At 44.5% G+C, this 26,576-nt stretch overlaps 1 protein-coding gene across 6 annotated transcripts in view; it reads right to left on the reverse strand.

Annotated features, from left to right (window-relative positions):
• Positions 1 to 23,621, reverse strand: part of MCF2 (MCF.2 cell line derived transforming sequence) — a 209,828-nt gene extending 186,207 nt beyond the window's left edge. Inside the window, exon 1 of one of the 6 annotated variants that reach the window (XM_068250993.1) lies at positions 22,988 to 23,618. In XM_068250993.1, coding sequence (XP_068107094.1) covers positions 22,988 to 23,084 — 97 coding nt within the window. In that variant the 5' untranslated portion in view covers positions 23,085 to 23,618. Of the gene's footprint in view, positions 1 to 17,001; positions 17,054 to 22,987 lie in introns of those variants that run through there. The other 5 variants (XM_068250996.1, XM_068250992.1, XM_068250994.1 and 2 more) reach the window with 5 other exon arrangements.
• Between the last annotated feature and the right edge of the window lie 2,955 nt (positions 23,622 to 26,576).

The following is a 26,576-nucleotide window of genomic DNA, read 5'->3' on the forward strand; positions in this document are numbered from 1 at the left end:
AATCTCTCTCCCCGGTACATATCCTCACTAATCTCCAGATACAAACCCAATCGCAATCTCAGATCGGCACATGATCTTCTGTTGTCCTCCTCTAGAATCAACTCCTCACATTCACGTTTACAAGACTTCGCACGCGCTTCCCCCCTCCTCTGGAATGCCCTCCCACAACACATCCGTCACTCGACAACCTTTGTTACCTTTAAACGCTCTCTAAAAACACACTTGTTCCGACAAGCATATGCTCTACCTTAGGCCACTTCCCTTTGTACTAAGACCAAATTGCACTCCTACTAGGTAGCCTAAAACACAAAGCCTCTATATATTTGCTGCATACTACCCCTCCTCCTGTTTCCCCCTCCCCTATTCCCTTTAGATTGTAAGCTCGCAAGGGCAGGGCTCTCTCCCCCTTTTGTGTCTTGGTAACCATTATACATTTTATTCATCATGTTAATTTTATCACAGTCATTACCAATTCGATAATTTTTATTTTGTATCATTCTTTGTATTTTGTCACTAATTATGTATCTTGTATATTGGTGTACACCATTGTCTGTATTATTATGTAGCCCATGTTTGTTTCTTACTTTGTACAGCGCCACGGAATAAGTTGGCGCTTTATAAATCATTAATAATAATAATAATAAAATTATAAATACCACATTCTAATTGATCTACAACACAACACTGGTAGAGCAAAAGGATACCTCACAGGTAAAAAAAGAAAAAAGAACCCATCTACTTGTGAATAATTTGACTGAACAAAATTTTGCAACATAGAAAAAACCTTTATTAGTATATACACACTGACAGTAGGAACAATTAAAATTCATATAAAATTCCCTGATCATGATTATAATCATAGAGCCCTGCTATCACACAATTGTATTGTATGAAATGTGGAGTCAAACGGAGCCCCAGCAGAAAAAAAAGGGAAAGGAGGGGAGGTTGTCCAGAAACCAAAATATGTGAAAAAACGTGCTAGTGCACAAATATATATATAAAGTACAAAGGGAAAAAAAACACAAAAAAACTATGGTGATAGTTTTTTTGTGTTTTCTTTTCTTCATGCTTTATATATATATTTGTGCACTAGCACGTTTTTTCACATATTTTGGTTTCTGGACAACCTCCCCTCCTTTCCCTTTTTTTTCTGCTGGGGCTCCGTTTGACTCCACATTTCATACAATACAATTGTGTGATAGCAGGGCTCTATGATTATAATCATGATCAGGGAATTTTATATGAATTTTAATTTTTCTTAATGTCAGTGTGTGTATACTAATAAAGGTTTTTTCTATGTTGCAATATTTTGTTTAGTCAAATTATTCGCAAGCAAATGGGTTCTTTTTTTCTTTTTTTGATTTACATTCTAATTGATCGTCTGAATTGATCTGCCAGTTTGGGGAGAATACGCAATAATAGTCACTCGTCATTGTTGTTTGCCAACCTTTTAGCACTTCAGGCTTCCTATACTGGGGATGTTACCTTATATTGGGGGCCCCTCTGGCTACCTGTACTGGGAGGGCTACCAAATACTGTAGGGTACTACTGGCTACCTATACGGAGGGCACTTCCAGCTACCTATATGTGGAAGGGGGGGTACCTATTACTGGAGGCTGATCTGGTGATCAAATACTGAGGGCTACCTTAAACTGTGACTACCTATACTGGGGCTACCTAATATTACAAGGTACCCCTGGCTATCTATACTGGGGTCACTCTTGGCTACTTATACTGGGGCATGCTACCTTACACTGGGGGCCCCTCTGGCTATCTGTACTGGGGGGGGGGTTACCTAAAACTGGGGAGTACCTATGGCTATGCATACTGGGGACACTTCTGGCTACCTATATGGGGGCTACCTAATACTGATGGGTACCTGGCTACCTAAAACTGATGTGGGGGCAATCAAAAGTTTGGTATGGGCCCCATGACCTCTAGCTATGCCCCTGCCAAGTTGAGGACCTGTAGTGACAGATTTCTGCTTCTCAGAGGAGGATCATGATTTCTGAGCAGATGATATGCAAGTTTTGTACCTTTTTATTACCAACATGAGAGCGCCAATTCATAATAGCTATTAATTTATTTTAAATGAAAACTGGTTTTGTTCAGGACTTCTTGCATAAAAGGTACTTCCCGACACCTCCAATAGGCAGCTATATAAACCTCCACAGTACCACAGCGTTGGTCATGCACGACGGCTTCATGCTACTGCATAAGTGCGGACTGTACTCACTCATGCGCAGCACATCAGCGCTTGTACACGGACAGGAGTGCCGCCACAAGAAAAAATACAAGAGCTTGTTGGATATGTTTAGAGGGCCCTTGCACAGTAACTGTGTGCCCGGGAATGATTCTGGAAGCCTCTGGTTTATCAAGAAGCTTCTCTCTACTGAGGTGAGTAACTTTCTCCTTATTTTTCCCTACACGGTCCCTTTAGGAATTGCACCCCCTCCTCCAACCCAAAATATAATTAGAAAGAATTTCCACACATGTAATTAAGCAGTATGAGCCCAGCCCAGAAACAGCTAAGTGGAGGACACAAAAGAAGAAAGATGGGTAGTCAGAGTGGCCCCTTGCCCACCCCCAGCTATGTCTCTAATCTGGGGGTGGGCCAACATTTTTAGGAGGCGGGCACAGAGCACGGGAACCAATTGTGCTGCCACAGAGTCCGGTGGCTGGGACTTTTGGCGGCCCACCTGGGACATTTGGTGGCCCACTTGGGACATTGACAGAGTCTGAAACATATTGTGCCTGGGATGGGGGACCCCAATTCTGGGATGTGTCCCAGGTAAACTGGGACATCTCGTCACTGTAATGGGACGTGTCCCAGGTAAACAGTAGCTGGATGGTGTACTGGTTAAGGGCTCTGCCTCTGACATGGGAGACCTGGGTTCGAATCTCGGCTCTGCCTGTTCAGTAAGCCAGTAATTCAGTAAGGAGTTCATTGGGCAAGACTCCCTAACACTGCTACTGCCTACTGAGTGCGCTCTAGTGGCTGCCTCGCAAGCGCTTTGAGTCCGACAGGAGAAAGGCGCTATACAAATACTGCCATTAAACTGGGACATCTGGTCACTGTAATGGGACGTGTCCCAGGTAAACTGGGACATCTGGTCACTGTAATGGGACGTGTCCCAGGTAAACTGGGACATCTGGTCACTGTAATTTATTAACTGTTTAACAGCTATTATTATAGACTAATATGCTTGAGAGGTAATCTTCAGTGGTAGCCAGCAAACACCAGGTATTTTTTCAATATTATGTATGCACTTTGAAAAAAGTATAGGTTTGTTGAACAAATGTTTGGTCGCACACCGCTACCATATTCTAACTGAAAGGGGTAGTGAGGAACAGCTTGACAATTACTATTACTTTTCCCTCACAAAGGGAATCGTGGCAAGGCCACACCCAGTGAAGGAGGCCCCACCCAGTGAAGGATATTTCAGGGAGTAACGGTGGCCATGTGACTTCTGCTGTTTACGTCAAAGCTTAATTTATAAACGTACATGATTTACTAGGGTAAACGGGAGGGAACTATTAGATTAATATCTTTCTTTTACCTGGATACTTACATTTTAATTTCTACTGTCATTTTATCTTAACATTTATAAGCATTTTGCTACGCAAGTGAAATTAAATTATAGATCGATGTCACCCATGTTCAGTTTTTCTTATAATAGAACATGCATCAGCCCTCTCTGGCCTGAGAAAGCTGTCACTGAAAATAAATGGCATGTCAGGCTATAGTGCAGCCTGCAAATGCAAAGCATTCACTTTAAAGAGATTATCATTGATGGGTTACTTCTGGTAAGCAAGAGAGCTCTCATCAGTCAGCTGTAACAAATTCATAGGGCCAGCAGGACGGAGACAGGACTATAAACAAGTGCTACCTTAGGGCCCATTAACAAGGCTAATTTCTGGTGACATAACAAAGGATCACCACTAAAAGCACAAATAGTACATGTGATGGTTATAATAAATAGTGGTGCCTGAGATTCACTCCATAAATCAAGGGACCTACTACAGCTCAGAGCTGGATCATCCACAAGGCAATTCTAGACAGTTGCCTAGGGCCTGGAGAGAGTCTAGGGGCCTGGTAAACACTAGCCCCCAACTTAGATCTTACTAAAAATGCCAGGTGTGCAAAATGTTGTGCCAGAATATAACCATACATTTGTACACACACACACACACACACATACATTACACACACACACACACACACACACACATACATTACACACACACACATACATTACACACACACACACACACATACATTACACACACACACATTACACACACACACACACACACACATTACACACACACACACATTACACACACACACACACACACACACACATACATTACACACACACACATTACACACACACACACACACACACACACATTACACACACACACACATTACACACACACACACACATTACACACACACACACACATACATTACACACACACACACATTACACACACACACATTACACACACACATACACACACACACACACACACACACATACATACATTACACACACACACACACACACACACACACACACACATACATTACACACACACACACACATACATTACACACACACACACACACACATACATTACACACACACACACATTACACACACACACATTACACACACACATACACACACACACACACACACATACATACATCACACACACACACATACATTACACACACACACACACATACATTACACACACACACACACACACACATACATACATTACACACACACACACACACACACATACATACATTACACACACACACACACACACACACACACATTACACACACACACACACATACATTACACACACACACACACACACACACACACACACATACATACATTACACACACACACACACACACACACACACACACACATACATACATCACACACACATACATACATCACACACACACACATACATTACACACACACACACACATACATTACACACACACACACACACACACACACACACACACACACACATTACACACACACACACATACATTACACACACACACACACACACACACACACACACACACACACACACACACACACACACACACACACACATTACACACACACACACACACACACACACACACACACACACACACACACACACACACATTACACACACACACATTACACACACACACACACACACACACACACACACACACACACACACACACACACACACACACACACACACACATACATACATACATACATTACACACACACACACAGGACTTGTTTTGAAATACTATACCAGTGATCTGTAAACTTGGCTCTCCAGCTGTTTAGGAACTACAAGTCCCACAATGCATTGCGGGATTGACAGCCACAGGCATGATTCATAAAGGCAAATGCATTGTGGGTCTTGTAGATCCTTAAGAGCAGGAGAGCCAAATTTGCAGATCACTGTACTATACTAATGCTGGGTAGGGCTTCCCTTTGCCCTCACAACAGCCTCAGTTCTTTATGACCATGGCATAGCTTACACAGGGAACGCACAGAAACAAGGAACTGGTCACACTATAATTACCTGCAATAACACATCACTAGTTGGCTGTGCTCCCTGAGAAGATTTAGGGCATTTTGGCACAAAAGTACAGTATGTGCACAGAAAAACATCCCAGCACATGACCTCATGCCTACTGGCACAACCTCCTATGCCATGTCATAAAGTGCAAGCACACGCCATACATGGCCCCATGCCTTAGGCTAGATTTTGTTGCACAAATCTGCTCTTAAGCATATTAGCGTTCCAGGTGCTGAACCCAGGTGAGCAAGTGACCCTGACAGCCACACTGGTTATTAAAGAACAACTGAAGAGAGAGGTATATGGAGGCTGCCATGTTTATTTCCTTTTAACCAATACCAGTTGCTGGGCATCCTGCTGCTCTTCCATGCATCAGTAATGTCTGAATAACACACCTGAAACAAGCATGCGTGCACTGCGTGGCTCCGCATTACGCTTCCCTGCAGCGTCCCCATCGGAAGGGATATGCAATCCTACGGAGACTTGCACACTCTACACAATGCGATGCCCTGGAAGTATCCAAACTGCTGCAATGCCGACAAATGCTGCAGCGCGTTGCCGCATAATCTGTGCCTACTTCATGATCCGTGCGAATGTGTCATATGATGCAACAGTCATATGATGAGGGGAGGACACTGAATCAGAGCCATCAAATAAGTAACCATGATACCTTCCCCCCAGGATGTGCCATGCTGATCTCTGCAGAGAAGTCTGGTCTGAGGGTCTGTTCACAGTGGTCAGCTGCATTGCAGAATAATTCTGCATGTCACCTTACTGCCCATACAATTTTATGAACCTGTTCACAGTACTACATTGTAACTGATCATGTTGTTTTAACTTGCTGCATGCAGGCATTGTATTAAAGTCTCTGTCCAGTCTCCATTGCAGTTCACACTCATAACGCGTGCGTTATGCAACTGACCACCGTGAACTAGGCCTGACTCCTTATGTATGACAAAAAAAAAAAACTCAGGTCATTGCACAAATACTTGATGAACCAGCAGACTAGTCTGACTCTGATGAGAATAACTCAAACAATGTCTCTTAACCACTTGCCAACCAGTGGTTTTCTGGCTGATCTGTGCTGCGTAGGCTCTCCAGCCCGCAGCACAGATCAGCAAGCAGCCAGGGCGATCAGACTTACCCCCTTTTTTTCCCACTAGGGGGATGTCCTGCTGGGGGGGTCTGATCGCCGCCGGCTCTCTGTGCTTTGCGGGGAGGGGGCTATTCAAAGCCCCCCTCCGCAGCGTTTTCAGGGCTCCGTCCCTCTCCCTCCCTCTCCCTTCCCCTCTGTGCTGCGCAGGACGGATATCCGTCCTGCGCATTGTAGGATAGGCTTCAGCCTATCAAATGACGGCGATCCCCGGCCAATTAGAGGCCGGGGATCGCCGATCTGCCCTACGGCGCTGCTGCGCAGCAGCGCCGTATGATGTAAACAGCGGGCATTTCTTCTCCGCGTGTTTACATTTTGCCGGCGAGCCGCGATCGGCGGCTCTCCGGCTGTTCACGGAGACAGCCTCCGTGAACGGACATGGAAAGGCCGCTCGAACGAGCGGCCGTTTCCATGGAAACGTGCAGACGACCAGTTTACGACAATCGGCGTTAGCTGGTCGTCAAGAGGTTAAAGGACCACTATCGCAAAAAAAAAAAAGTAGGCAGTTAAAATCTGACAGAACAGACAGGTTTTGGGCCAGTCCATCTCCTCATGGGGGATTCTCAGGGTTTTCTTTGTTTTCAACAGCATTTCCTGAACAGCAGTTTAACTGCCTAAATAGTAAGATACCAGCCAGCCTCCCTAATCACTTGCACACTATTTTGTCAGTTAGACTTTGCAACTGCTGTTCAGGAATTGCTGTTAAAAACAAAGAAAACCCTGAGAATCCCCCATGAGGAGATGGACTGGCCCAAAACCTGTCGGTTCTATTTTAACTGCCTACTTTTTTCACAATAGTGGTCCTTTAAGGTAGCCATACATCTAGCGATTCTGATTCAATTGACAAAGAGAGCGACTTTATTAAAGAATCTACTTCAGTATGGTTGATCGAAAGTTGATCGACTAGTGACCCACACACAAACGATATCCTATACAATTCACCTTCACATTCGATCTGACCAATGTTGTGTCTCCATGCTCTGAATGTAGCAAATCCAATGACATGTGAACAGTAGCCTATTCCCGTGCGATCGCCCAAAATCTTGCATAGGGCTCGATCGACTAAGCTGGTCGATTCAACATGAAATCAGCCACTTTTCATCGATTGGGGATTCTAGAACACACTCGATTCTCTCTCCATTCTATAAAATGGTCGATCGTACAGCCAAATTGCTAGATGTATGGCTACCTTTATGATGATGATGATGTATATAAGGAGGCTGAAGGGGTTAAATGCTGTAAAAATCAGATCTGGATCTACAGAACACATTCCTCTGACATCAGTAACAATGATGTAACCCTGGGACTGTGTACATGTTCCATCACTATTTTATGTAGTATGGTAATGGATAATCCTGTGTATGCTTGTTTATTACTGTGCTTATTATTATGACTCACATGAGTGATTCTTTGTACCATGAAGTACTCTGCAAATAGCAGCCAGTAGCCTCTGATGAGGTTCCTTCCGTCTGAAGTACCTCTTGACATGTGTACACTGATCACTACTATCCCAATACTGTTTATATATACGTTTTCCAAGCAATCCATTGTGAAATAAGAAAATGTATTATTAACAAACACCACAGTGGCCATACACCACGAGAGAGCAGGCAGAGAAAATGAACGATTATTTCCTGTGTGGGTGGGTAGCAATTACTATCTTTTCACCATTCAATCTGGTTTCAGCTAAAATCTGCTGAAATTTAGATCCAGCTGCTGTTACCAAAAGATGCTGTATGAAATTGATAAAAGACCTGGTACACACATCCAATTTTGGTTGGCCAATTTTATCTCTTCCATGTAGTATGAGAGCTTACCAGTATTCATAGTATTTAAAGTCTGTTGGCCCTCATATTAGGCCCTCATATTACATAAAAGTGGTAAAATTGCTCCATAGATAGCCTTATAAAATTGGATGTATGTATGCACCTTAAAGGAACGCTATTAATACACAAGTTTTCTAAAATTACAATGTACAAATAATGTCTAAGTAGCTGTGTAAACATTTTCCTACTTTTCATGTTAAATATCAGATTTTAGCTAAGTTTGGAAAGTCTCATTTGCAAAGGTATGAATCTCTGCAGTTGTCTGACATGCTAAGAACAGTGTAATATTGAAGCAGAGTTATATGAAAACAAAAGCCTGTCAGGTGTCAGTTTTCACACACTCAATTACAAATGTTTATGTTGCACATACATTTCCTCTGCTCTCGGTGAGAGAAAGCTCTGCCTGTCTCTAACTGAGCTCTCTGTACACACAGAGTTAACAGATGCACTGTGAGGGAATCCCCTCCTCTCTACATGTCTCACTCTGATGTCAGATTAGAGAAGACTGCTTTAGATAACAGTAAACAAAGAGATACGGATTCAAATGTATACACCAGTACTTAGCAGCACTTCCCAAACATTTCCTATCTAAAAAAAAAACAAAAACATGTTAATCGATAGTGTTCCTTTAAGGCTGGTTTTACACATCGCACTGCAAAAAAAAACTCACTCCTATGACCCTTCTGTAGAGTGTACTGATAGGGTCATGTGCATAGCGCTGCCCCTCGCACAGCGACTTACACCCTGCTGGGCAGGAAGTCACTGGGATTCCTGGTGGTCCACGCATGCACGCTGCAAATGCACCGCGGTCTGTCGTTTACACTACGTGCTGTGCCCATAGAGTTTCATTATATCAAGAACCATGCATTAAATTAGCAGTAACGCACTGCTGCCCTTGCGTTGGCACAGATACTTCCGGCGCTTCACAACAGACTGCTATAAGTGTGAAAATATCCATAGACTTTCATTGCTTCTGCAATCCCTAGGAACCTGCAAGTGCAAAAGGGGCCTCAGGGTTGTGTCAGCTGTTCATTAGAATATCAGTAAAGCACTATTCTCTATATTCTACTAACAACTATACATTGACTCTTACTTTGCTACCAGTCCATGGAATATCATTGTACAATGCTCTTCTCCATCGTAATGTCCAACCCTAAACTCCCCCCTTCCCCTCTACATAAACCTCCTCTTGGTGCGGACTCAAACACCCCTACCTTAATGTTAAATTCATCCGAATACCTAAGGGCCTGTTCAGATGGGCGGCTTCCAGCGTGTCGTCTAGACTACTCTCGCGGCATCTCGTTCGAGGGGCTTTCTGCAGCGATTGTCGGTGACCTGTCGTTATCAGCGGTTTTCGACCCTGCAAGGGGACATGAAGATGCGGCGGTGAATCAACTCTAAAAGCCGCATGAGGCATCCAGGGTCGCCTGAAACAACGGGGAAAATCGGGATCGGAATGCTGCGTTTGCGCAATCAATGGTAACCGCACGATGTAAACGCTCCCATTCACGTGAATAGGAGCGTTTACAGGCGAGTCCCGAAGCTTCGCGGTAAACGCCGCCAAGCGGTCTGTGTGAACCAGCCCTAATCCTACCTTTCCTTTTACTGAGAACCCCATAAAAATGCCCAAGCCTGACCTTCTCCCAATGTACAGTCCCATCCAGATGCCCAACCTTGACCTAATTCTAAGACTACGATCACAGTGTGGTGATGCTGTGCATTGCGTTAGACACAGTGGCGCAGCAATAGCGGATGCAGAGGTTGCGACCACACCAGGGCCCCTGGACCAGAGGGGTCCACTAGGGGGCCTCTCTCAGCCACACTATTAGCCCTTCAATGGAACTATGCTGGTAACGATCACTTCTATATATGCTTTTCATTAACAAACTGTTGCCCTCTTTTGGTTACACCCCTCAGGCTGTGGATATCCTTGGCAGGGCTTGTTGCGCCATATGAATTGCTATGTATAAAATGCTTGGGGGCCCAAAGCTAATGTGTGTGTTTGTTGTAGTGAAGCATACTTTGTACGTTCTGTACGCTACACTATATGCTTTGCACCGCATATATAACATGCAATGTCATTTTTCCCCTTCGTTACGATTTTGCTTTTGTTACACCCCACTGCTCCCATCGCTCCACCACGGCAGATCCCCTCCTAGAATCCCTCCACTGGCTTCCTATCCAGTCCAGAATCAGATTCAAGATACTGTGTCTGACCTACAAATCTGTCCACAAAACCTGTCCAACCTACATTTCCGATCTTACTCAGAGGTACACACCTAGCCGCTCACTCCGCTCTTCCAATGAACTTCGTCTAACCGCCCCCCGCATCACCCAGTCCTATGCACGCCTCCAGGACTTCTCAAGAGCTGCTCCAACACTATGGAACTCCCTAACTCCACCCATTAGGGCAGCCCCCTCCTTCAACATCTTCAAGAAAGCCCTGGCCTACTACTCCTCACAAGTGCTCTAAACCTACAGCTGAACTCTGGACCCCTACCATTCGTGTCCTTACCTCTCCCTCTAGATTGTAAGCCTTTGGGCAGGGTCCTCCTCCTTTTGTGTCCTACCTGATCTTGCACCTCCATTACTGTGAACCCATGCTATGCTGAGTGAACCTAACTTGCCTAATCTCCATGCTCCATCCAGTGACTGACTAAGCATTACCTGGTACTCATACTATGCTGTGTGATCTGGTTTTCTTGTATTCCTGTATTGTCATATTGCTGTATGTCACCCCTAAATATTGTCTGTAACCTAAATTAATGTTCAGCGCTGCGTAATATGTTGGCGCTTTATAAATACAATAAATAATAATAAAATAATAATAATATATATATGTATATTTACATTTGTACACAGTGCAGATGTCAGCTCCTATCATCACGTCACAGGCTTTAGATTATGCTGGAGACATAGTGCAGTACTATGTGTTTGCTATGTGAAGCTTTAGCTGCGTTCCCTGCCCACATTCACGTTTTATTGATTGCAATCTGATGGGCTCCGGCCACCAGCGCTATTTAATGGCATCTGGATGGAATACGCCCAGGTAGATAAAAATAACTATTTTATCTGCTCTTTGCAACAGAACTGTGTGAATAGCAGGACAGCCAAATCAACAGATTTCACAGGAACTCACAGGAAAAGCTGCAGAAAAAAAAGACAGAAGAGGTTTGTAGCAGGATTTGCAGAAAAGTGGGATTCTGCTACGTGTGTTCCCTGCCTTAAAGTAAACCTGAAATGGTTCAATAGCCCCTATTTATACTTACCTGGGGCTTCCTTCAGGCCCATGAGCACGTGGCCTCCCTTACCGTCCTCTTCAGCCCCTCTGTTCTGGCAGGCAGTTGCGGGCTTCTGCGCATGCACAGCTTGGCCGTGCGCACCGATAGTCACATTCCCGTGGCCTGGTGCATTCTGTGCCTGTGCAGTAGTACTGCAGAGGCACAGAACGCTCCAGGGGACGGGAGCACAGCTGGGCCACGCATGCACTGAAGACGACGACTGGCTGCAACTGACCAGATTACTGGGAGTGGTAGCACCAGAACGGACGGGCCGAAGAGGACGGCAAGGGAGGCCATGGTGCTCATGGGGCTGGAGGAAGCTCTAGGTAAGTATAAAAAAAGGGCTAGTGTACCATCTCAGGTACACTTTAAGCTGAGCATTTGACAGATTATCAGCAAAGAAATCAGGCACTTGGCATTGTTTATTAGAGAATGAAGATGGCAGCCTCTGTATTCCACTCACTCCAAACTCACTTTAAGCCTTGTACACATGCTAGATGGTTTATGACCAAGGTGGCCGTTCAGGGTTGCCTCAATCAAAAATCTAGCATGTGTATGGTGGCCCTGATCCTTCACAATGCTTCAGAGAGGGATCCAGATTGCTGTCATCTAGTCTGAGCATTGGCCAAGTCTGCTGTCCTCCTCCGTACCCCTCCCGCTCCATCATGCACTGCAAATCATCCATTTGCCCCCTCCACAGCAACAGTATGCATCAGTAGCCGGGAGGCTAGCGACATGTCTGTACAGCATTGAGCCCGGAACTGTCGCTGGAGGGAAGGAGTCCTGATCCCTCAGGTAGCAGTACTGGTGTATGTACGCAACTTTACACAGAGCTGGTGTGGACATGAACTGTAATTAAATGACTGTTAGAAGATTTGATGCAGGAGGGTGATTGTAATTTCACAGGGAAGAGTCGGTAGAGAATGACTATCTGTGACTAGAGCTGCTATGTAGCCTTCAGCAGAGACACAAGGAACATTGTGGTCTTGCTATAATTAGTACAAACTACATGTAAATAATAAGACTGAATAATGTTCTTGAATATGTCCCTTGAGCTAATATTTCACAGAAAATGAACAACATGTATTTCTACATAATGAAGTACAACATTTACCTGGAAGCAGAAGCATCCTGTTAAAATACAGCAGAGATTATAGACACACAGGTAAAAGTGAGGGCTGCTTCTTTCACCAGTTCTATTCAGAGATCATCCATACAGGGATTGGGTCAGCAGGACTGCCAGGCAACTGATAGGCCCAGTGCAAACCAAAAACCTCTAGCAAATCTGTAAAACGCTAGGGGTTTTTGAAGCAGATTTCAGAGCGATTCTAAGCATGTTTAGAGACGTTTTCTAAACATACCTAGTGTTTTTTGTAGCGTTTTTGTGTTGCAGATTTTAAATAGTGTTACAGTATAGCTGTTACTGAACAGCTTCTGTAACAAAAATGCCTGGAAAACCGCTCTGATCTACCGTTTTCAGAGCCGTTTTCCACTTTCCTATACTTTAACATTGAGGCAGAAACGTCTCAGAAATCTAAAAAATGCTGCAGCCCACGAGTTTGCGTTTCTGGAAAAAACGAGCCGCTCTGGTGTGCACCATCCCAGTCACTTTCATTAGTCAAGCGGTGTTCCACCTTCAAGTGTTTTAAAAAACGCTTCAGAACGGCTCTGGTGTGCACCAGCCCTTAGTGTATAAAAGGAAACAAATATGGTGGCCTCCATACCCTGCTTAAGTCAAGTGTCCTTTAAGCATTGCTGGAAAAACAAGTCTGATCCATGGAGGCTCCACATCACCAGTTACCGGACTTAGTAGGCTCTGCTGGCAATATCCTGGCACCACATACCACAGGACAGTCAGAGGTCTTGTGGAGTCCATGCCTGGAAGGGTCAGAGCTGCCTTGGCAGCACAATAGGGGACAGCACAATATGACCAGTGTATGCTGTGCACTGCCTGTCATGTAACCACATTATGTATCCCCCAGGAACAGAACTGCTGTGGTTATGATGCATTCACTATTAGCAGGGCTAGTATGAATAATGCTTATATCCCAAGCTTTATGCTACAACTCCTGCCAAAACATCTTATTAAGTTTCATAAAGTAGAAAAAGAAATAGGAGGCTTCATTTTCATAGTGGCTTGTGTTTGTTGGGAAGAAATCCACATACTTTTTATTTTCAAGTGGAGGAAAGTCAGAGGTCATTTTATTACGGTCTGAGCCCCAGTGGGGAAGTTATTCCTCATTTTTCTGCTCCAATAACAGAATGTTTACATTTATTTTTTAAATTTGAAGATTTTTGTGACAGTGGTCCTTCAGATGTCTTCTCAGGTGTCAACTTTTTCTTGTGTAAAGTAAAGCGCAAATCTGCTTAACTGCATCACAGTGAATTGTGAATTCACCTTTTAGGGCTCGTTTCCACTAGTGCGGTGCGAATCGCTGGGATTCCACCGCTGACGAAATCGCATGCGGATGCGATTCCGCGTGCGTTTTTGCCGCGATTTCGCACAGGCAGGGTATATGCAAATTTAACCATGTCACTGCCTGGTTCAATTTACATTAGTTTTCATGCGAATTCGCACGCGAAATCGCGGCAAAAAACGCATGTGCGTTTTCCCTATCAAATACATAGCCTGCGAATCGCCTGCATTCCTCACGCACGCAAATTCTGCAGGCTCTACCGTGCAAAAAAATCCTGCACAGAAAAATGCTGGAAAAAACTGACAAGTGGAAACAGGGACATCCACTTGTATTGGCTGTGCGAATCCGCATGCAGACAACGCATGCGGATTCGCTCTAGTGGAAACGGGCCCTTAGTCACAAACTATAAAGTATATGTGCTAAAAACCCTCAAGCGGCATGTAGTTGTGTGAAAAGTAAAGACACCCCATGTAGATGTTTATTTTAATATCAATATTCAACCATCAATATTAAGCAGTATACAGCGATAAAGGCAACGCAAGTGTAAAAGCAGCCATGAAGAATTGACTGAACAATCATTTATCCAACAGAAAACCGAACAGGCACATCATTACTTTCTGTGGAAAAAGTAAGTGGAGACTTGGCATAATAAGTGGTATTAACACTCTGGCGGAGACAACCTGAGGCAGGCATTTCCTCCAGCTGTCTGCCACTCTGTGACACAGACTGCAGGAACGTCTCCTCACTGCTCCACACACAATCCACTCAGCTCTGCAAAGCTTCAGGAATTTCTAGAATACACAGCTGGTTTTAGAGGACAACTGAAGTGAGAGGTATATGGAGGCTGCCATATTTATTTCCTATTAAACAATACCAGTTGCCTGGCAGCCCTGCTGATCCATTTGGCTGCCGTAGTGTCTGAATAACACCAGAAACAAGCATGCAGATAATCTTTTCAGACCTGACAATGTCAGAAACACCTGATCTGCTGCATGCTTGCTCAGGGGCTAAGGCTTAAGGTATTCGAGGCAGATGATCAGCAGGATAACCAAGCGACGGGTATTGCGTAAAAGGAAATAAATATGTTAGCCTCCATATCCCTCTGGTTACAGTTGTCCTTTAAAGCCATAATAATTCACCTTCACAGATTTTCCATAGCATTTTAGTAAGGGGGCTTTTAGGATTATTGTAGCGCCTTATGCACTCCATGAGTTCTGGTTCACTATGAGCTTGCTGGGTAGTCTGTACCTCACAGCGGAAAACGCTTGCCAAATTGCATTTGATGAAATCTGTTGGCCGCATAGTAAATCTCATCTCTCTGTGATTCCCAACGTGTGTTTTAAAATTGTATAGTATGTTGCGTATTCCCAGAATCCCACACACTATATGCAAATCACATACAATGCTTTCCTATGCGCTTCGCATGCAATTTTGAAAAAAAGATAGATCTGATACTGTATTTTTTTATACTTGGTAAAAAGGCAGATTAAAAAAACGCAAAGGTATGAAAAGCCCATAAACCGCAGATGCAAACGTACAAAAACACAAATGCAGATAAAAACACAGAAACGCGCATGGCAGAAAACACATGGTTTTCTGCAGAGACAAGTGTACTCCCAGCCTAAAGAAAAACCGCACACTACACCATTACTCACACAATTAGACAAGACAAGACAAATAACATTTATATTGCGCTTTTCTCCTTGCGGACTCAAAGCGCCAGAGCAGAGCAGCAGCCACTAGGGCGCGCTCTATAGGCAGTAGCAGTGTAAGGGAGACTTGCCAAAGGTCTCCTACTGAATTAGTGCTGGCTTACTGAACAGGCAGAGCCGAGATTCGAACCCTGGTCTCCTGTGTCAGAGGCAGAGCCCTTAACCATTACACCATCAGCCACTGCAATTAGCATAATTCATGCATGCGTGACAGAGAGTCACATGACCAAGATATCCGTGCACACAATATGGGTACATATTATGACAGCGCCGTTCAGTTAGGCGCGGGGAAAGCCAAATTATGGCTTTCCCCACTGCCGCTAAACTCAGAGGCGGAGTTAAATACTATTCCCCCTCCGAGTTGTCACAACTCGGAGGGAGATGTAATTCGGGGTCTGGCAGCCGCCAGAGCCCCAAATTACCGCTACGCGGGATGCGCATCATAGCATTGCTGCTATGACGGTGCCCAGCTCTGAGAGTCGAGCACCAAAATTAGCTGATCCGCACAGTATAGAGCTTTCAGCAGGCCCAGGAAGTTGCTTCCTCACACACAGCTGATCAGCTGAGCACACTCACCGCCTCTCTCCCCCTCTGACCCCTTGCGGCTGGGGTCAACTCTGTTCACAGGAAAATATTGTCTGGTGCGCTCTTCCAGCTCCTCCTCCTGATTACCTCCTGTGGGTAATGATGGGGTGAAGGAGGCGTTTGGACAGAACACACCTCTATTCAGTGTAGAAAACAGCATTTGACATAGGACCTCAGCACTGAAAACCAGCAAGGCAAGTAATTAACAAAATAATAACACAAAAATGGTTTATAAGCAATATACAGAACTTTGTGCATTGCAAATTATTATATATGTATATATATATATATATATATATATATATATATATATATATATATATATATATATATATCTATATCTCACACAATATGCATTCACAATACGTCAAGTCTAAAGCTGGGACCACACCTGCATCCCCCGAAAAGTACACACAGATATTCACAGTTGTTGATTTTCTGTGATAACATCCAGCTTTAACACATGATCATAACTAGCAAATCAGAGACACACATATCTATCACCTGACCAAACTGATCACATGCTTCTCCATGAGGGTCCTAAAACATGACCATCACTAGTCAGCAGACATCAGGCGAGAGTGGTTAGATATCTGATTTCTGCAGACTGAAGCGGTCTATGGTTAGCTGACTTTATCCCTTCAGAGAGCATACAACCAATAATCCGTGGTGAGCCAGCACAGGACCCTATATGGATATACTGTACCTACAACTGCAAAAGTTCATAAAAACAATCAGTAACAAGACCAGGCCACACTGACAGCTGCACTGCCTCATTTATGTGATGGGACACATGTGCTATCTTTGTATACAATATTTATGACCTAAGGCAGAGTTTCCACAAATGGTTTCTCACTGTTTACATGTCTGGTATTAATGCCCCTTAACTGCTCTCATGTGAAATCTCCATTGGTGTCAATGTGCCTGCAAGCAGGAGAGGAGCTTTTATAGGGTCACGTTTTAGGACACCCAAAAAAAAAACATATGCGGGATCTGGAGAGCAGGAAGGTTAGGAGGTCGGCATTAGGGTTAAAGGTTGCGAACGTGAATGTCGGGCACAGGAACAGTGCTGATAGTAGAATGTTGGTAAATTTACTGATGCTCTACTATTTAAAGTGTTAATTTTCATAAGTGAAATATCACTAATTGTTACGGATATTGTACCATAGCTAAACCTAATGCTGCATACACACTTGAGATAAAAGTCTTTGGAAAAGGCAAGATCACAGACCAATTTTACCCCATTCCACGTAGTATGAGAGCCACTCTACACAGTCTATTCTATGGAGCTGAACTCCCCATCAGCTAAAATCTTTGCAGGATGCTGCACACAAAGATGCTGTACACATTCAAAAGATCATTATCTGCAAAAGATCTGTTCCTGCAAAAGATCTGTTCCTGCAAAATGCATTCATAGTCTATGAGATCTGCAGATCCTCATACACACCTTGTTTAACAGACTTCATCTGCATATCTCGCAATCATCTGCAGATGATCTGCAGATGATTGCCTGTTAAACAAGGTGTGTATGATGATCTGCAGATCTCATAGACTATGAATGCATTTTGCAGGAACAGATCTTTTGCAGGAACAGATCTTTTGCAGATAATGATCTTTTGAATGTGTACAGCATCTTTGTGTTCAGCATCTTGCAAAGATTTTAGCTGATGGGGAGTGCAGCTCCATAGAATAGACTGTGTAGAGTATGGCTCTCATACTACATGGAATGGGGTAAAATTGGTCTGTGATCTTGCCTTTTCCAAAGACTTTTATCTGAAGTGTGTATGCAGCATAACTCTCCTCTCACACAGAACCCTCCACTACCTATGCCTAACCCTACCCCCCCCACCCTGGTGGGGCCTAACCCTAAGACCCCCCCTTTACTCAGTCGTGTCTGACCCTAAACCCCCCCCCCCCTTCCCTGCACAAACCCCCTTTCATGGCACATAACCATCTACCCCTGCACAAACCCCCATCCTGATAACTAATCCTAACCGTACCAACCCCTGCACAAACCCCCTTCCCAACACCTAACCCTAACTCCCCCCTCCCACAAACTCGCTTCCTGGCGCTTAGCCTTAACCATCTATGCAAAAAAAAAAACAAAAAAAAAAAAACCTGTATCTTGATACACTGCGCCGTTCCAGCACTGGGTCACTCTAAAGGTAGCTACTAAGGTACCAATATCTATCGAAAAATCGTTCGAGCGATCAGAAATTCAGATTGCAAGTAAAATCCTTCACTGCGCCATCAACAAACCAATCTTTGCTTTCTATCTATCACAACCAATCAAGAAAATCCAAATTTTGGTTTGACAAAAAAATCCAGTCGGACAATTTTTTTTTTTTTTATAATCGTTCATAATCGATTGTGCTCATCAACTGAGATTATTTTCAACCAATCCGATCAGAATTTCTGATCGCTTGAACGATTTTTCGCTAGAAATTGGACCATTAGTGGCCACCTTTAGCATATTCGAATCAGGCCCTGTAAAACAAAGGCGCACATGCATGGCTTTTTCCTCTGTACACGAGTGACTTTGTTGTACTTGGCCTGTGCGGACTGCACTCGCACATGAGCAGTATGGCCACGTTCGTCCTTAGCCATGCTCGTCCGTAGCCACGCTCTCCCTCGGAAGACACCAATGGTCCCAGACCTGGATCAAAACGCTGTACAAAGATGTGGGTAGCCTCTGGACTTTTAATTAATTAAACTCATGAAGGAATGTTTGAAGAGCACTGTGCATCGATAGGTACTTGAGATGTTACGAGCCACAACTGCTAACACAGCAATTACTGTCCTTCTCAAGGAGGTATCCTACCTAATAAAACCCTGTGTCCCTGCGTCCTCCTCCTGTGACCGTGTCCCTGCTTTTGCCAAACCATGCATGCGCGGCACGTGGGTGACCGTTGGGACAGGAGGAGGACGGGGCCAGGGGGCAGGCGTGTACGCAAGATGACATGCAGCGGCGGTGGTGATGGGGTTGGGAGGGAGGCCTAGCGCCCATTATATTAATGGGCCTTAGGTCTAGTAAGTTAAAATAATATTGGGAAACAGTGTTTATGTCACTAATATTATAAATGCGAATGTTTGGATGTTTGTTACTCGATCACGCAACAATGGCTGAACGGATTTGAATGAAATTTGGCACACATATAGTACATTACCTGGAATAACATATAGGATACTTTGTATCCCCATAAACAAAAAGTAGGTAGAGACAAATACAAATTTCACTGGGAAAATGTAAACTGCAGCCATCCTTACAGTGTTAAGGATAGGGTTCTAAAACTTTGCACAGTTGGTCACTGGGTGAATGGGATTAATATACAGAAATGTGGGAGGAGCCTACAAAAGCCAATCAAAATTCACCTATTGATTTTCAAGGTGAATATTTAATTGCTGCCATTCTTGCTCTATTAATGGCACAAGCCTCAAACCTGGTACAGTTGGTCATTGGGTGACTGAGGTTCAAATTCAGAAAAGGGGGTGGAGCCACAGCCAATCAGCTTTGTTTAATTTCAATGCAAATTATTGATGCCAAAGACCGCAAAGCTCACAAACGAGGTCATTGAGTAATTGTGTGTTAGGGTTAGAAAAAGTAGGCGGAGCCAACACCAGCCAAATACACAGGGCTGCTCAAATCCGATCCGGGAGACATCCGGATAGTTCTATCCAGATATCTCCCAGTAAACCTGTGCGGGGTGGGTCAATCTTACCTGTCTGAAGTCTTCTTCGGTTCGTCCCTCGGCGCCTCCCTTGATGCGGTCCAAGCGGCGGTCACGTGATTACAAACACTTCCTCCTTCCGGGTTGAAGTATGAAGTGTTTGTAATCACGTGACGCACGTGGAGCGCATCGTGGGAGGCGTCAAGGGACGGACGAAGAAGACGTCAGACAGGTAAGATTGACCCCCCCCCCCCCTCGCGCACAGGTTTACTGGGAGATATCTGGATAGCAACTATCCAGGTATCTCCCTGATCCGGATTTGAGCAGCCCTACAAATACATACCCGAGCAACGCCGGGTCATCAGCTAGTACCAAAATAACATTGCAGCAACCTAGACTAGCTTCACAGTGGGACATTATGGTCGCGCATTCTAAAGTCTTATAACACTGCTTACTGCACTGCAATGCAATGATGTCTATGCGATGCTCACAGTGCGACTTAGCGTTGCATTGTAACATTTTGCGTTATGGTAATGCACTTTTGCACTGAGTTATTGATAGACGCACATGGTAAAAGGTACAAGGCAGCATACTTTTCATTGCCTGTATGCTTCACTGTATCTACTTTATGCAACATAATGAGGAGGCAATGTGCAGTACGACTTTTTTGTTCAATTGTGTTACAAGGCCCCACTGTGAACCTAGCCTTAGAAAATTTTGCATAACGACCTCGAAAGATAACAAAAGATGGCTGTCAAAATTATCCTGGCAGATTTTTTTCAAACAATCATCCTTTCCACAAGGTGTTTATGAGATCATCAGATATGTCTCAACTTTTGTGCGCATATTCATGAAGAAGGATGTAAATGAACTACAAAAACATTTGAGTTTTTTTTTTTTGCATAAACCGATTGTTTGCATGTGTACAGCATGGTTAGAACGATCTGCCATTGAGGCCACGTTCACATTGGGGCGTAATGGCCCATACTCACGGGCAACTTTTTTGCATGTCGCAAGCACACGGGAGCGTGCTTGCGACATGCTGGCGACAGCTAGTCGCCAGGTCCCTCCGCATACACACGGCGGAGGGACCTGGCAACTGATGCGACGGAAGCTGTCGCCGTTGTCCCTCCCCCCACCGGAAGCGACGTTTATTTACTATCATGTTGCTGTCGCTAGTCCGCGTACTCACGCGGACTAGCGACAGTTGCGGCGGAGGTGCGGCGGCGACTGTTGCCATGCGATTGAAACTTTCAATCGCATGGCGACATGAGCGACGGGCGACAGTTCGGGGTGCGCGCGCTCGCAACGGCCCATACTCACGGGCGACCTGTCGCCGCAACACGCGCGCGCCGCGTGTTGAGGCGACAAAAGTCCCTCGTGAGTATGGGCCATAAGAGAGGAATCGGTGCAGGAGACTTGGGCACAGGATACAGCCTGTATGGCTTATCCTGCTCCTGCACAAATTCCCATCGATGTTAAATACTATTCCCCCTCCAGGCCGCCATGGATGGTGGTGAATGAAATAATCGGCTTCCAGCAGTTGCTGGAGGCCGAATTATAGAGTTTTATAAGCAACTTCAGCTCCGTCTCCTGACGGAGCTAAAGTTACGCACTGTTGCGCCCAAGTCTCCTGCGCTGGAATGGCAGCGTTCGCACAGTGGGATGTTACGGAACAATGTTAAGGAAGCATTGCAACGCAGAACTATGCACTGCAATGATAGGTCCATGCAACGTTCACAGCGCGACGTTAGCATTGTGGTGTAACGGGTTGTGTTATGGTAACGCATTGCTGCAGTGAGTTACTGCTCAACGCACATATTACCGGTACAGGGAACCATAAATTAATTGTCTGTATGCTTCACTATACCTCACTGTATGCAACATAACGCGACCGTAACATGCAATACGACTTATGTTGTTCTGTTGCGTTGTGTTTCTGTTAAAACAGGAACACAACACCACCTCCCACTGTGAATGTAGCCTCAAACCTTCCTGTTAAACCTATGCAGCAGATCGATTCCTTGTTTTGCAAAGATTTATATCTGATGTGTGTACACAACCGTAGGCCCCATTCACACTGGGGATCGCAAAATGCTAGCAAAATTGCCAGTGTTTTGCGGCAGGGATTTATTTGAAATTATATGCATGTTTTTACTGGACATTTTCATGATTTTTGAGCGATCACGATGCGCTCTTAACATTTCAATCATAATTGCTCTAAATTGCCATAAAGCGATGCATGCACCGCGTTTTTGTTTACTACAAATTGCCAGCACTGAGATCCCTGCCATATACTTTTAGTTAAGCTATCGCTTTTTAAACCGCTAGTCATAGCCGGCGATTTGGGAATCCGCAGAAAACGCCCGCAAATCGCCCAAGTGTGAATGGGCCCTAAGTTGGAAAAGAGTGAGGCTGCCCTTTAAATTCTAATGCATGTAAATAATAGTAATAATAAAGACTTGCAGAAATAGTATGGATATTCTGCATTCTCTGATGTCCATGAGGACCTGTAAACACACTGTAGTAAATGGAAGAACTTGTACCCTGTGATGAGCAATGAGCAGGAGGCACCCATAGCTGAGCGGCTGCTGTGCAGCATTGCAGCTGAAGTGTATGTACAGAAATAGGATGCCCTGTTGTAACTGGAAGCCAGCTGCAGAGAAACAACAACCCACCACCAAGAGACGTGCAAAATGCTCCACTTACTTTCCAGCAGAGAGTCCAGGCGAGAGGCTGCCTGCTGAAGACTGTAATACTTCTCCATTTCCACAGCTGTGATCCTGACAGTGTCCAGAGATGCCATGCCTGTGCTGGGTCACTGGGGCTGCATGTAGGCACCAGATGGGGCAGGCTCAATGCTGGGCTGCCCCCAGGTCATGCTGCCATCTCTCATAGGGGAGCAAGTCTGGAACTGATGGGCAACAAATACTCATTAAAGAATACACAAAAATCAAAAATCAGATCCTAACAAATGGAAACAAGTTGTCCAGGGAGTGCACTTGTAGCACCTATCAGCCCATTGTAAGCAAAGTACAGGCAGGATCCAGGCTCCTGTGACTACTAGAGAGGTGCAGTGAGAGTGAGACTGCAGATCTAGCAGAGCTTCGGATCCTGATTCCAAGTAGTGATGAGCAGTGGCAATCCCAAGCTGCAGATCTCCTCCTCCTGTGCCCAGCTCCAGAGATCACTCAGTGCTGCTGCCCTACAGTCATGTCGTATGGTGTACAGACAGGACCAGCCTTCCTATCAGCCCGATCCCAGCAATGTTGCTGCTCCTGTCCTCCCCTCTCTCTCTCTCTCCTTCTGTGCAGCTGCAGCTCCTGTCTAACTGGAATAGCTGATAACTTCCAGTGTACTCCCCGAGTCCCCGGCAGCCAATCAGCGCTGAGCTGCCACTATAAACAGCAAGAATGTATATATGTGAGCGTATCATGTGAGCAACTTGTGTCATTCAGCTACTGCCTGTAATACGGTGCTATCCATCATCATGGCAGTCTGAGCATTTTACTCCAAAATCATCCCAACACTAGAGAAGAGATGAGAGATCAAACAGGCCAAAAAGCAGAAGTATGCAGAGTACCATCATCAAAGCATGAAAATAAAGCTTCATACACACGCTAGACGAAATTCGGCAGAGGGAGCTGGTAATGAACGCCTCTGGTGTGGATCCAGTGTGTGAACAGCAGCCCTGAGGCTCTATTCACATCGGCGTTTTCAAAACAAATTGCAGGCGTTTTGCAGGAGTGACTTTTCCGCGATTTCACGCGGAAAAATCACTGAACAGTGCTGCAATTTTGGCACGACTGCGTTTTGCGCTTCTATAGCACTGAAACGCGATTGCCTGGAAATCGCCTGAAAATGGTGCAGGCTACGCGTTTGCGTTTGGCGTTTTTGGGCGATTTGCGGCGATTAGTACAAATCGCCCAAGTAAGAACGGGCCCATAGGGTTTCATTACACTAGCGCTATTAACCATTTAGTGGCATCCTAACGTATTAAAACGTCATGCTTTACCCTATTAAGGGCAACATGACGTTTTAATACGTCGCGCGTTCCCGCCGCTGCTACCGCCGTGTGCGCGCCGCTACCGCCGCCGTTTCCGTCGGGATCCCGTGCTGAGTGATTAGGGAAGAGGACCGAACGGTCCTCTACCCAATCGCAGTGCCTGGAGTGAATGGACGTGACCGCGAACAGCGGCTACGTCCATTCACAAAAACAGGAAATGTAACAATTAAATAAAGTGTGGCCAAAAAGTATATTACACGTACAAAATACATACATTTACAAGTACATACACATGATTAATAAAATTACACTTCCCAAAAAAAAAACACTTGTAAAAAAAAAAATCAGCTTAAAATAAATAAATAAATAGTTGTCTTAGGGACTCAGCTTTTTTAATCTATATTTTATGGGGAAAATTAATTTTAATTTATTACATAGGGGCTTGTAATTATGGCCAGAACAAAAAAAAACCAGAACAGAAAAATAACACCTATATTTCAAAATAATATACTGTCGCCATACATTGTGATAGGGACATAATTTAAATGGTTTAATAATCAGGACAACTAGGCAAATAAAATGTGTTTGTTTTATTCACAGGAGAATGTTTAATTTTAAAACTATAATGGCTGAAAACTGAGAAATAATGATTTTTTGGGGGTGTTTTTTTGTTTTTTTCTCATTAAAACGCATTTAGAATAAAAAAATTCTTAGCAAAATGTACTACCCACAGAAAGCCTAATTGGTGGCGAAAAAAACGAGGTATAGATCATTTTCTTGTGATAAGTAGTAATAAAGTTATTAGGGAATAAAAGGGAGGAGCACTGACAAGTGAAAATTGCTCTGGTCCGTTAGAGTAAAAACCCTTGGGGATGAACTGGTTAAAAAGCGCTAGCGTTTTGCCGAAATCGTGGCAAAACGCTCTAGTGTGAATGGGGCCTGACCCAGCTTAGAGCTTTGGCAGACTGCCATCTGAGAGCATTATTAGCGTGTGGGGTGTGTGTGGTTTGCAAAAGTATTCGGCACCCTTAAAGTTTTCCACATTTTGTCATATTACTTCCACAAACATGAATCAATTTTATTGGAATCCCACATATACAAAGTGGTATACACGTGAGAAGTGGAACGAAGATCATACATGATGCCAAAGATTTTTTACAAATAAATAACTGCAAAGTGGGGTGTGTGTAATTATTAACCCCCCCTTGGTCTGAGTGCAGTCAGTTGCCCATAGACATTGCCTGATGAGTGCTAATGACTAAATAGAGTGCACCTGTGTGTAATCTAATGTCAGTACAAATACAGCTGCTCTGTGACGGCCTCAGAGGTTGTCTAAGAGAATATTGGGAGCAACAACACCATGAAGTCCAAAGAGCACACCAGACAGGTCAGGGATAAAGTTATTTAGAAATTTAAAGCAGGCTTAGGCTACAAAAAGATTTCCAAAGCCTTGAACATCCTACGGAGCACTGTTCAAGCGATCATTCAGAAATGGAAGGAGTATGGCACAACTGTAAACCTACCAAGACAAGGCCATCCACCTAAACTCACAGGCCGAACAAGGAGAGGGCTGATCAGAAATGCAGTCAAGAGGCCCATGGTGACTCTGGACGAGCTGCAGAGATCTACAGCTCAGGTGGGGGAATCTGTCCATAGGACAACTATTAGTTGTGCACTGCACAAAGTTGGCCTTTATGGAAGAGTGGCAAGAAGAAAGCCATTGTTAACAGAAAAGCATAAGTCCTGTTTGCAGTTTGCCACAAGCCATGTGGGGGACACAGCAAACATGTGGAAGAAGGTGTTCTGGTCAGATGAGACCAAAAATGAAACTTTTTAGCCAAAATGCAAAACGCTATCTGTGGCGGAAAACTAACACTGCACATCACTCTGAACACACCCTCCCTACTGTCAAATATGGTGGTGGCAGCATCATGCTCTGGGGGTGCTTCTCTTCAACAGGGACAGGGAAGCTGGTCAGAGTTGATGGGAAGATGGATGGAGCCAAATACAGGGCAATTTTGGAAGAAAACCTCTAGGAGTCTGCAAAAGACTTGAGACTGGGGCGGAGGTTCACCTTCCAGCAGGACAACTACCCTAAACATAAAGCCAGCGCAACAATGGAATGGTTTAAAACAAAACATATCTATGTGTTAGGATGGCCCAGTCAAAGTCCAGATCTAAATCCAGTCGAGAATCTGCAGCAAGATCTGAAAACTGCTGTTCACAAACGCTGCCCATCTAATCTGACTGAGCTGGAGCTGTTTTGCAAAGAAGAATGGGCAAGGATTTCAG

This window comes from Hyperolius riggenbachi, chromosome 8 (genome assembly GCF_040937935.1).
Source record: "Hyperolius riggenbachi isolate aHypRig1 chromosome 8, aHypRig1.pri, whole genome shotgun sequence".
NCBI lineage: Eukaryota > Metazoa > Chordata > Amphibia > Anura > Hyperoliidae > Hyperolius > Hyperolius riggenbachi.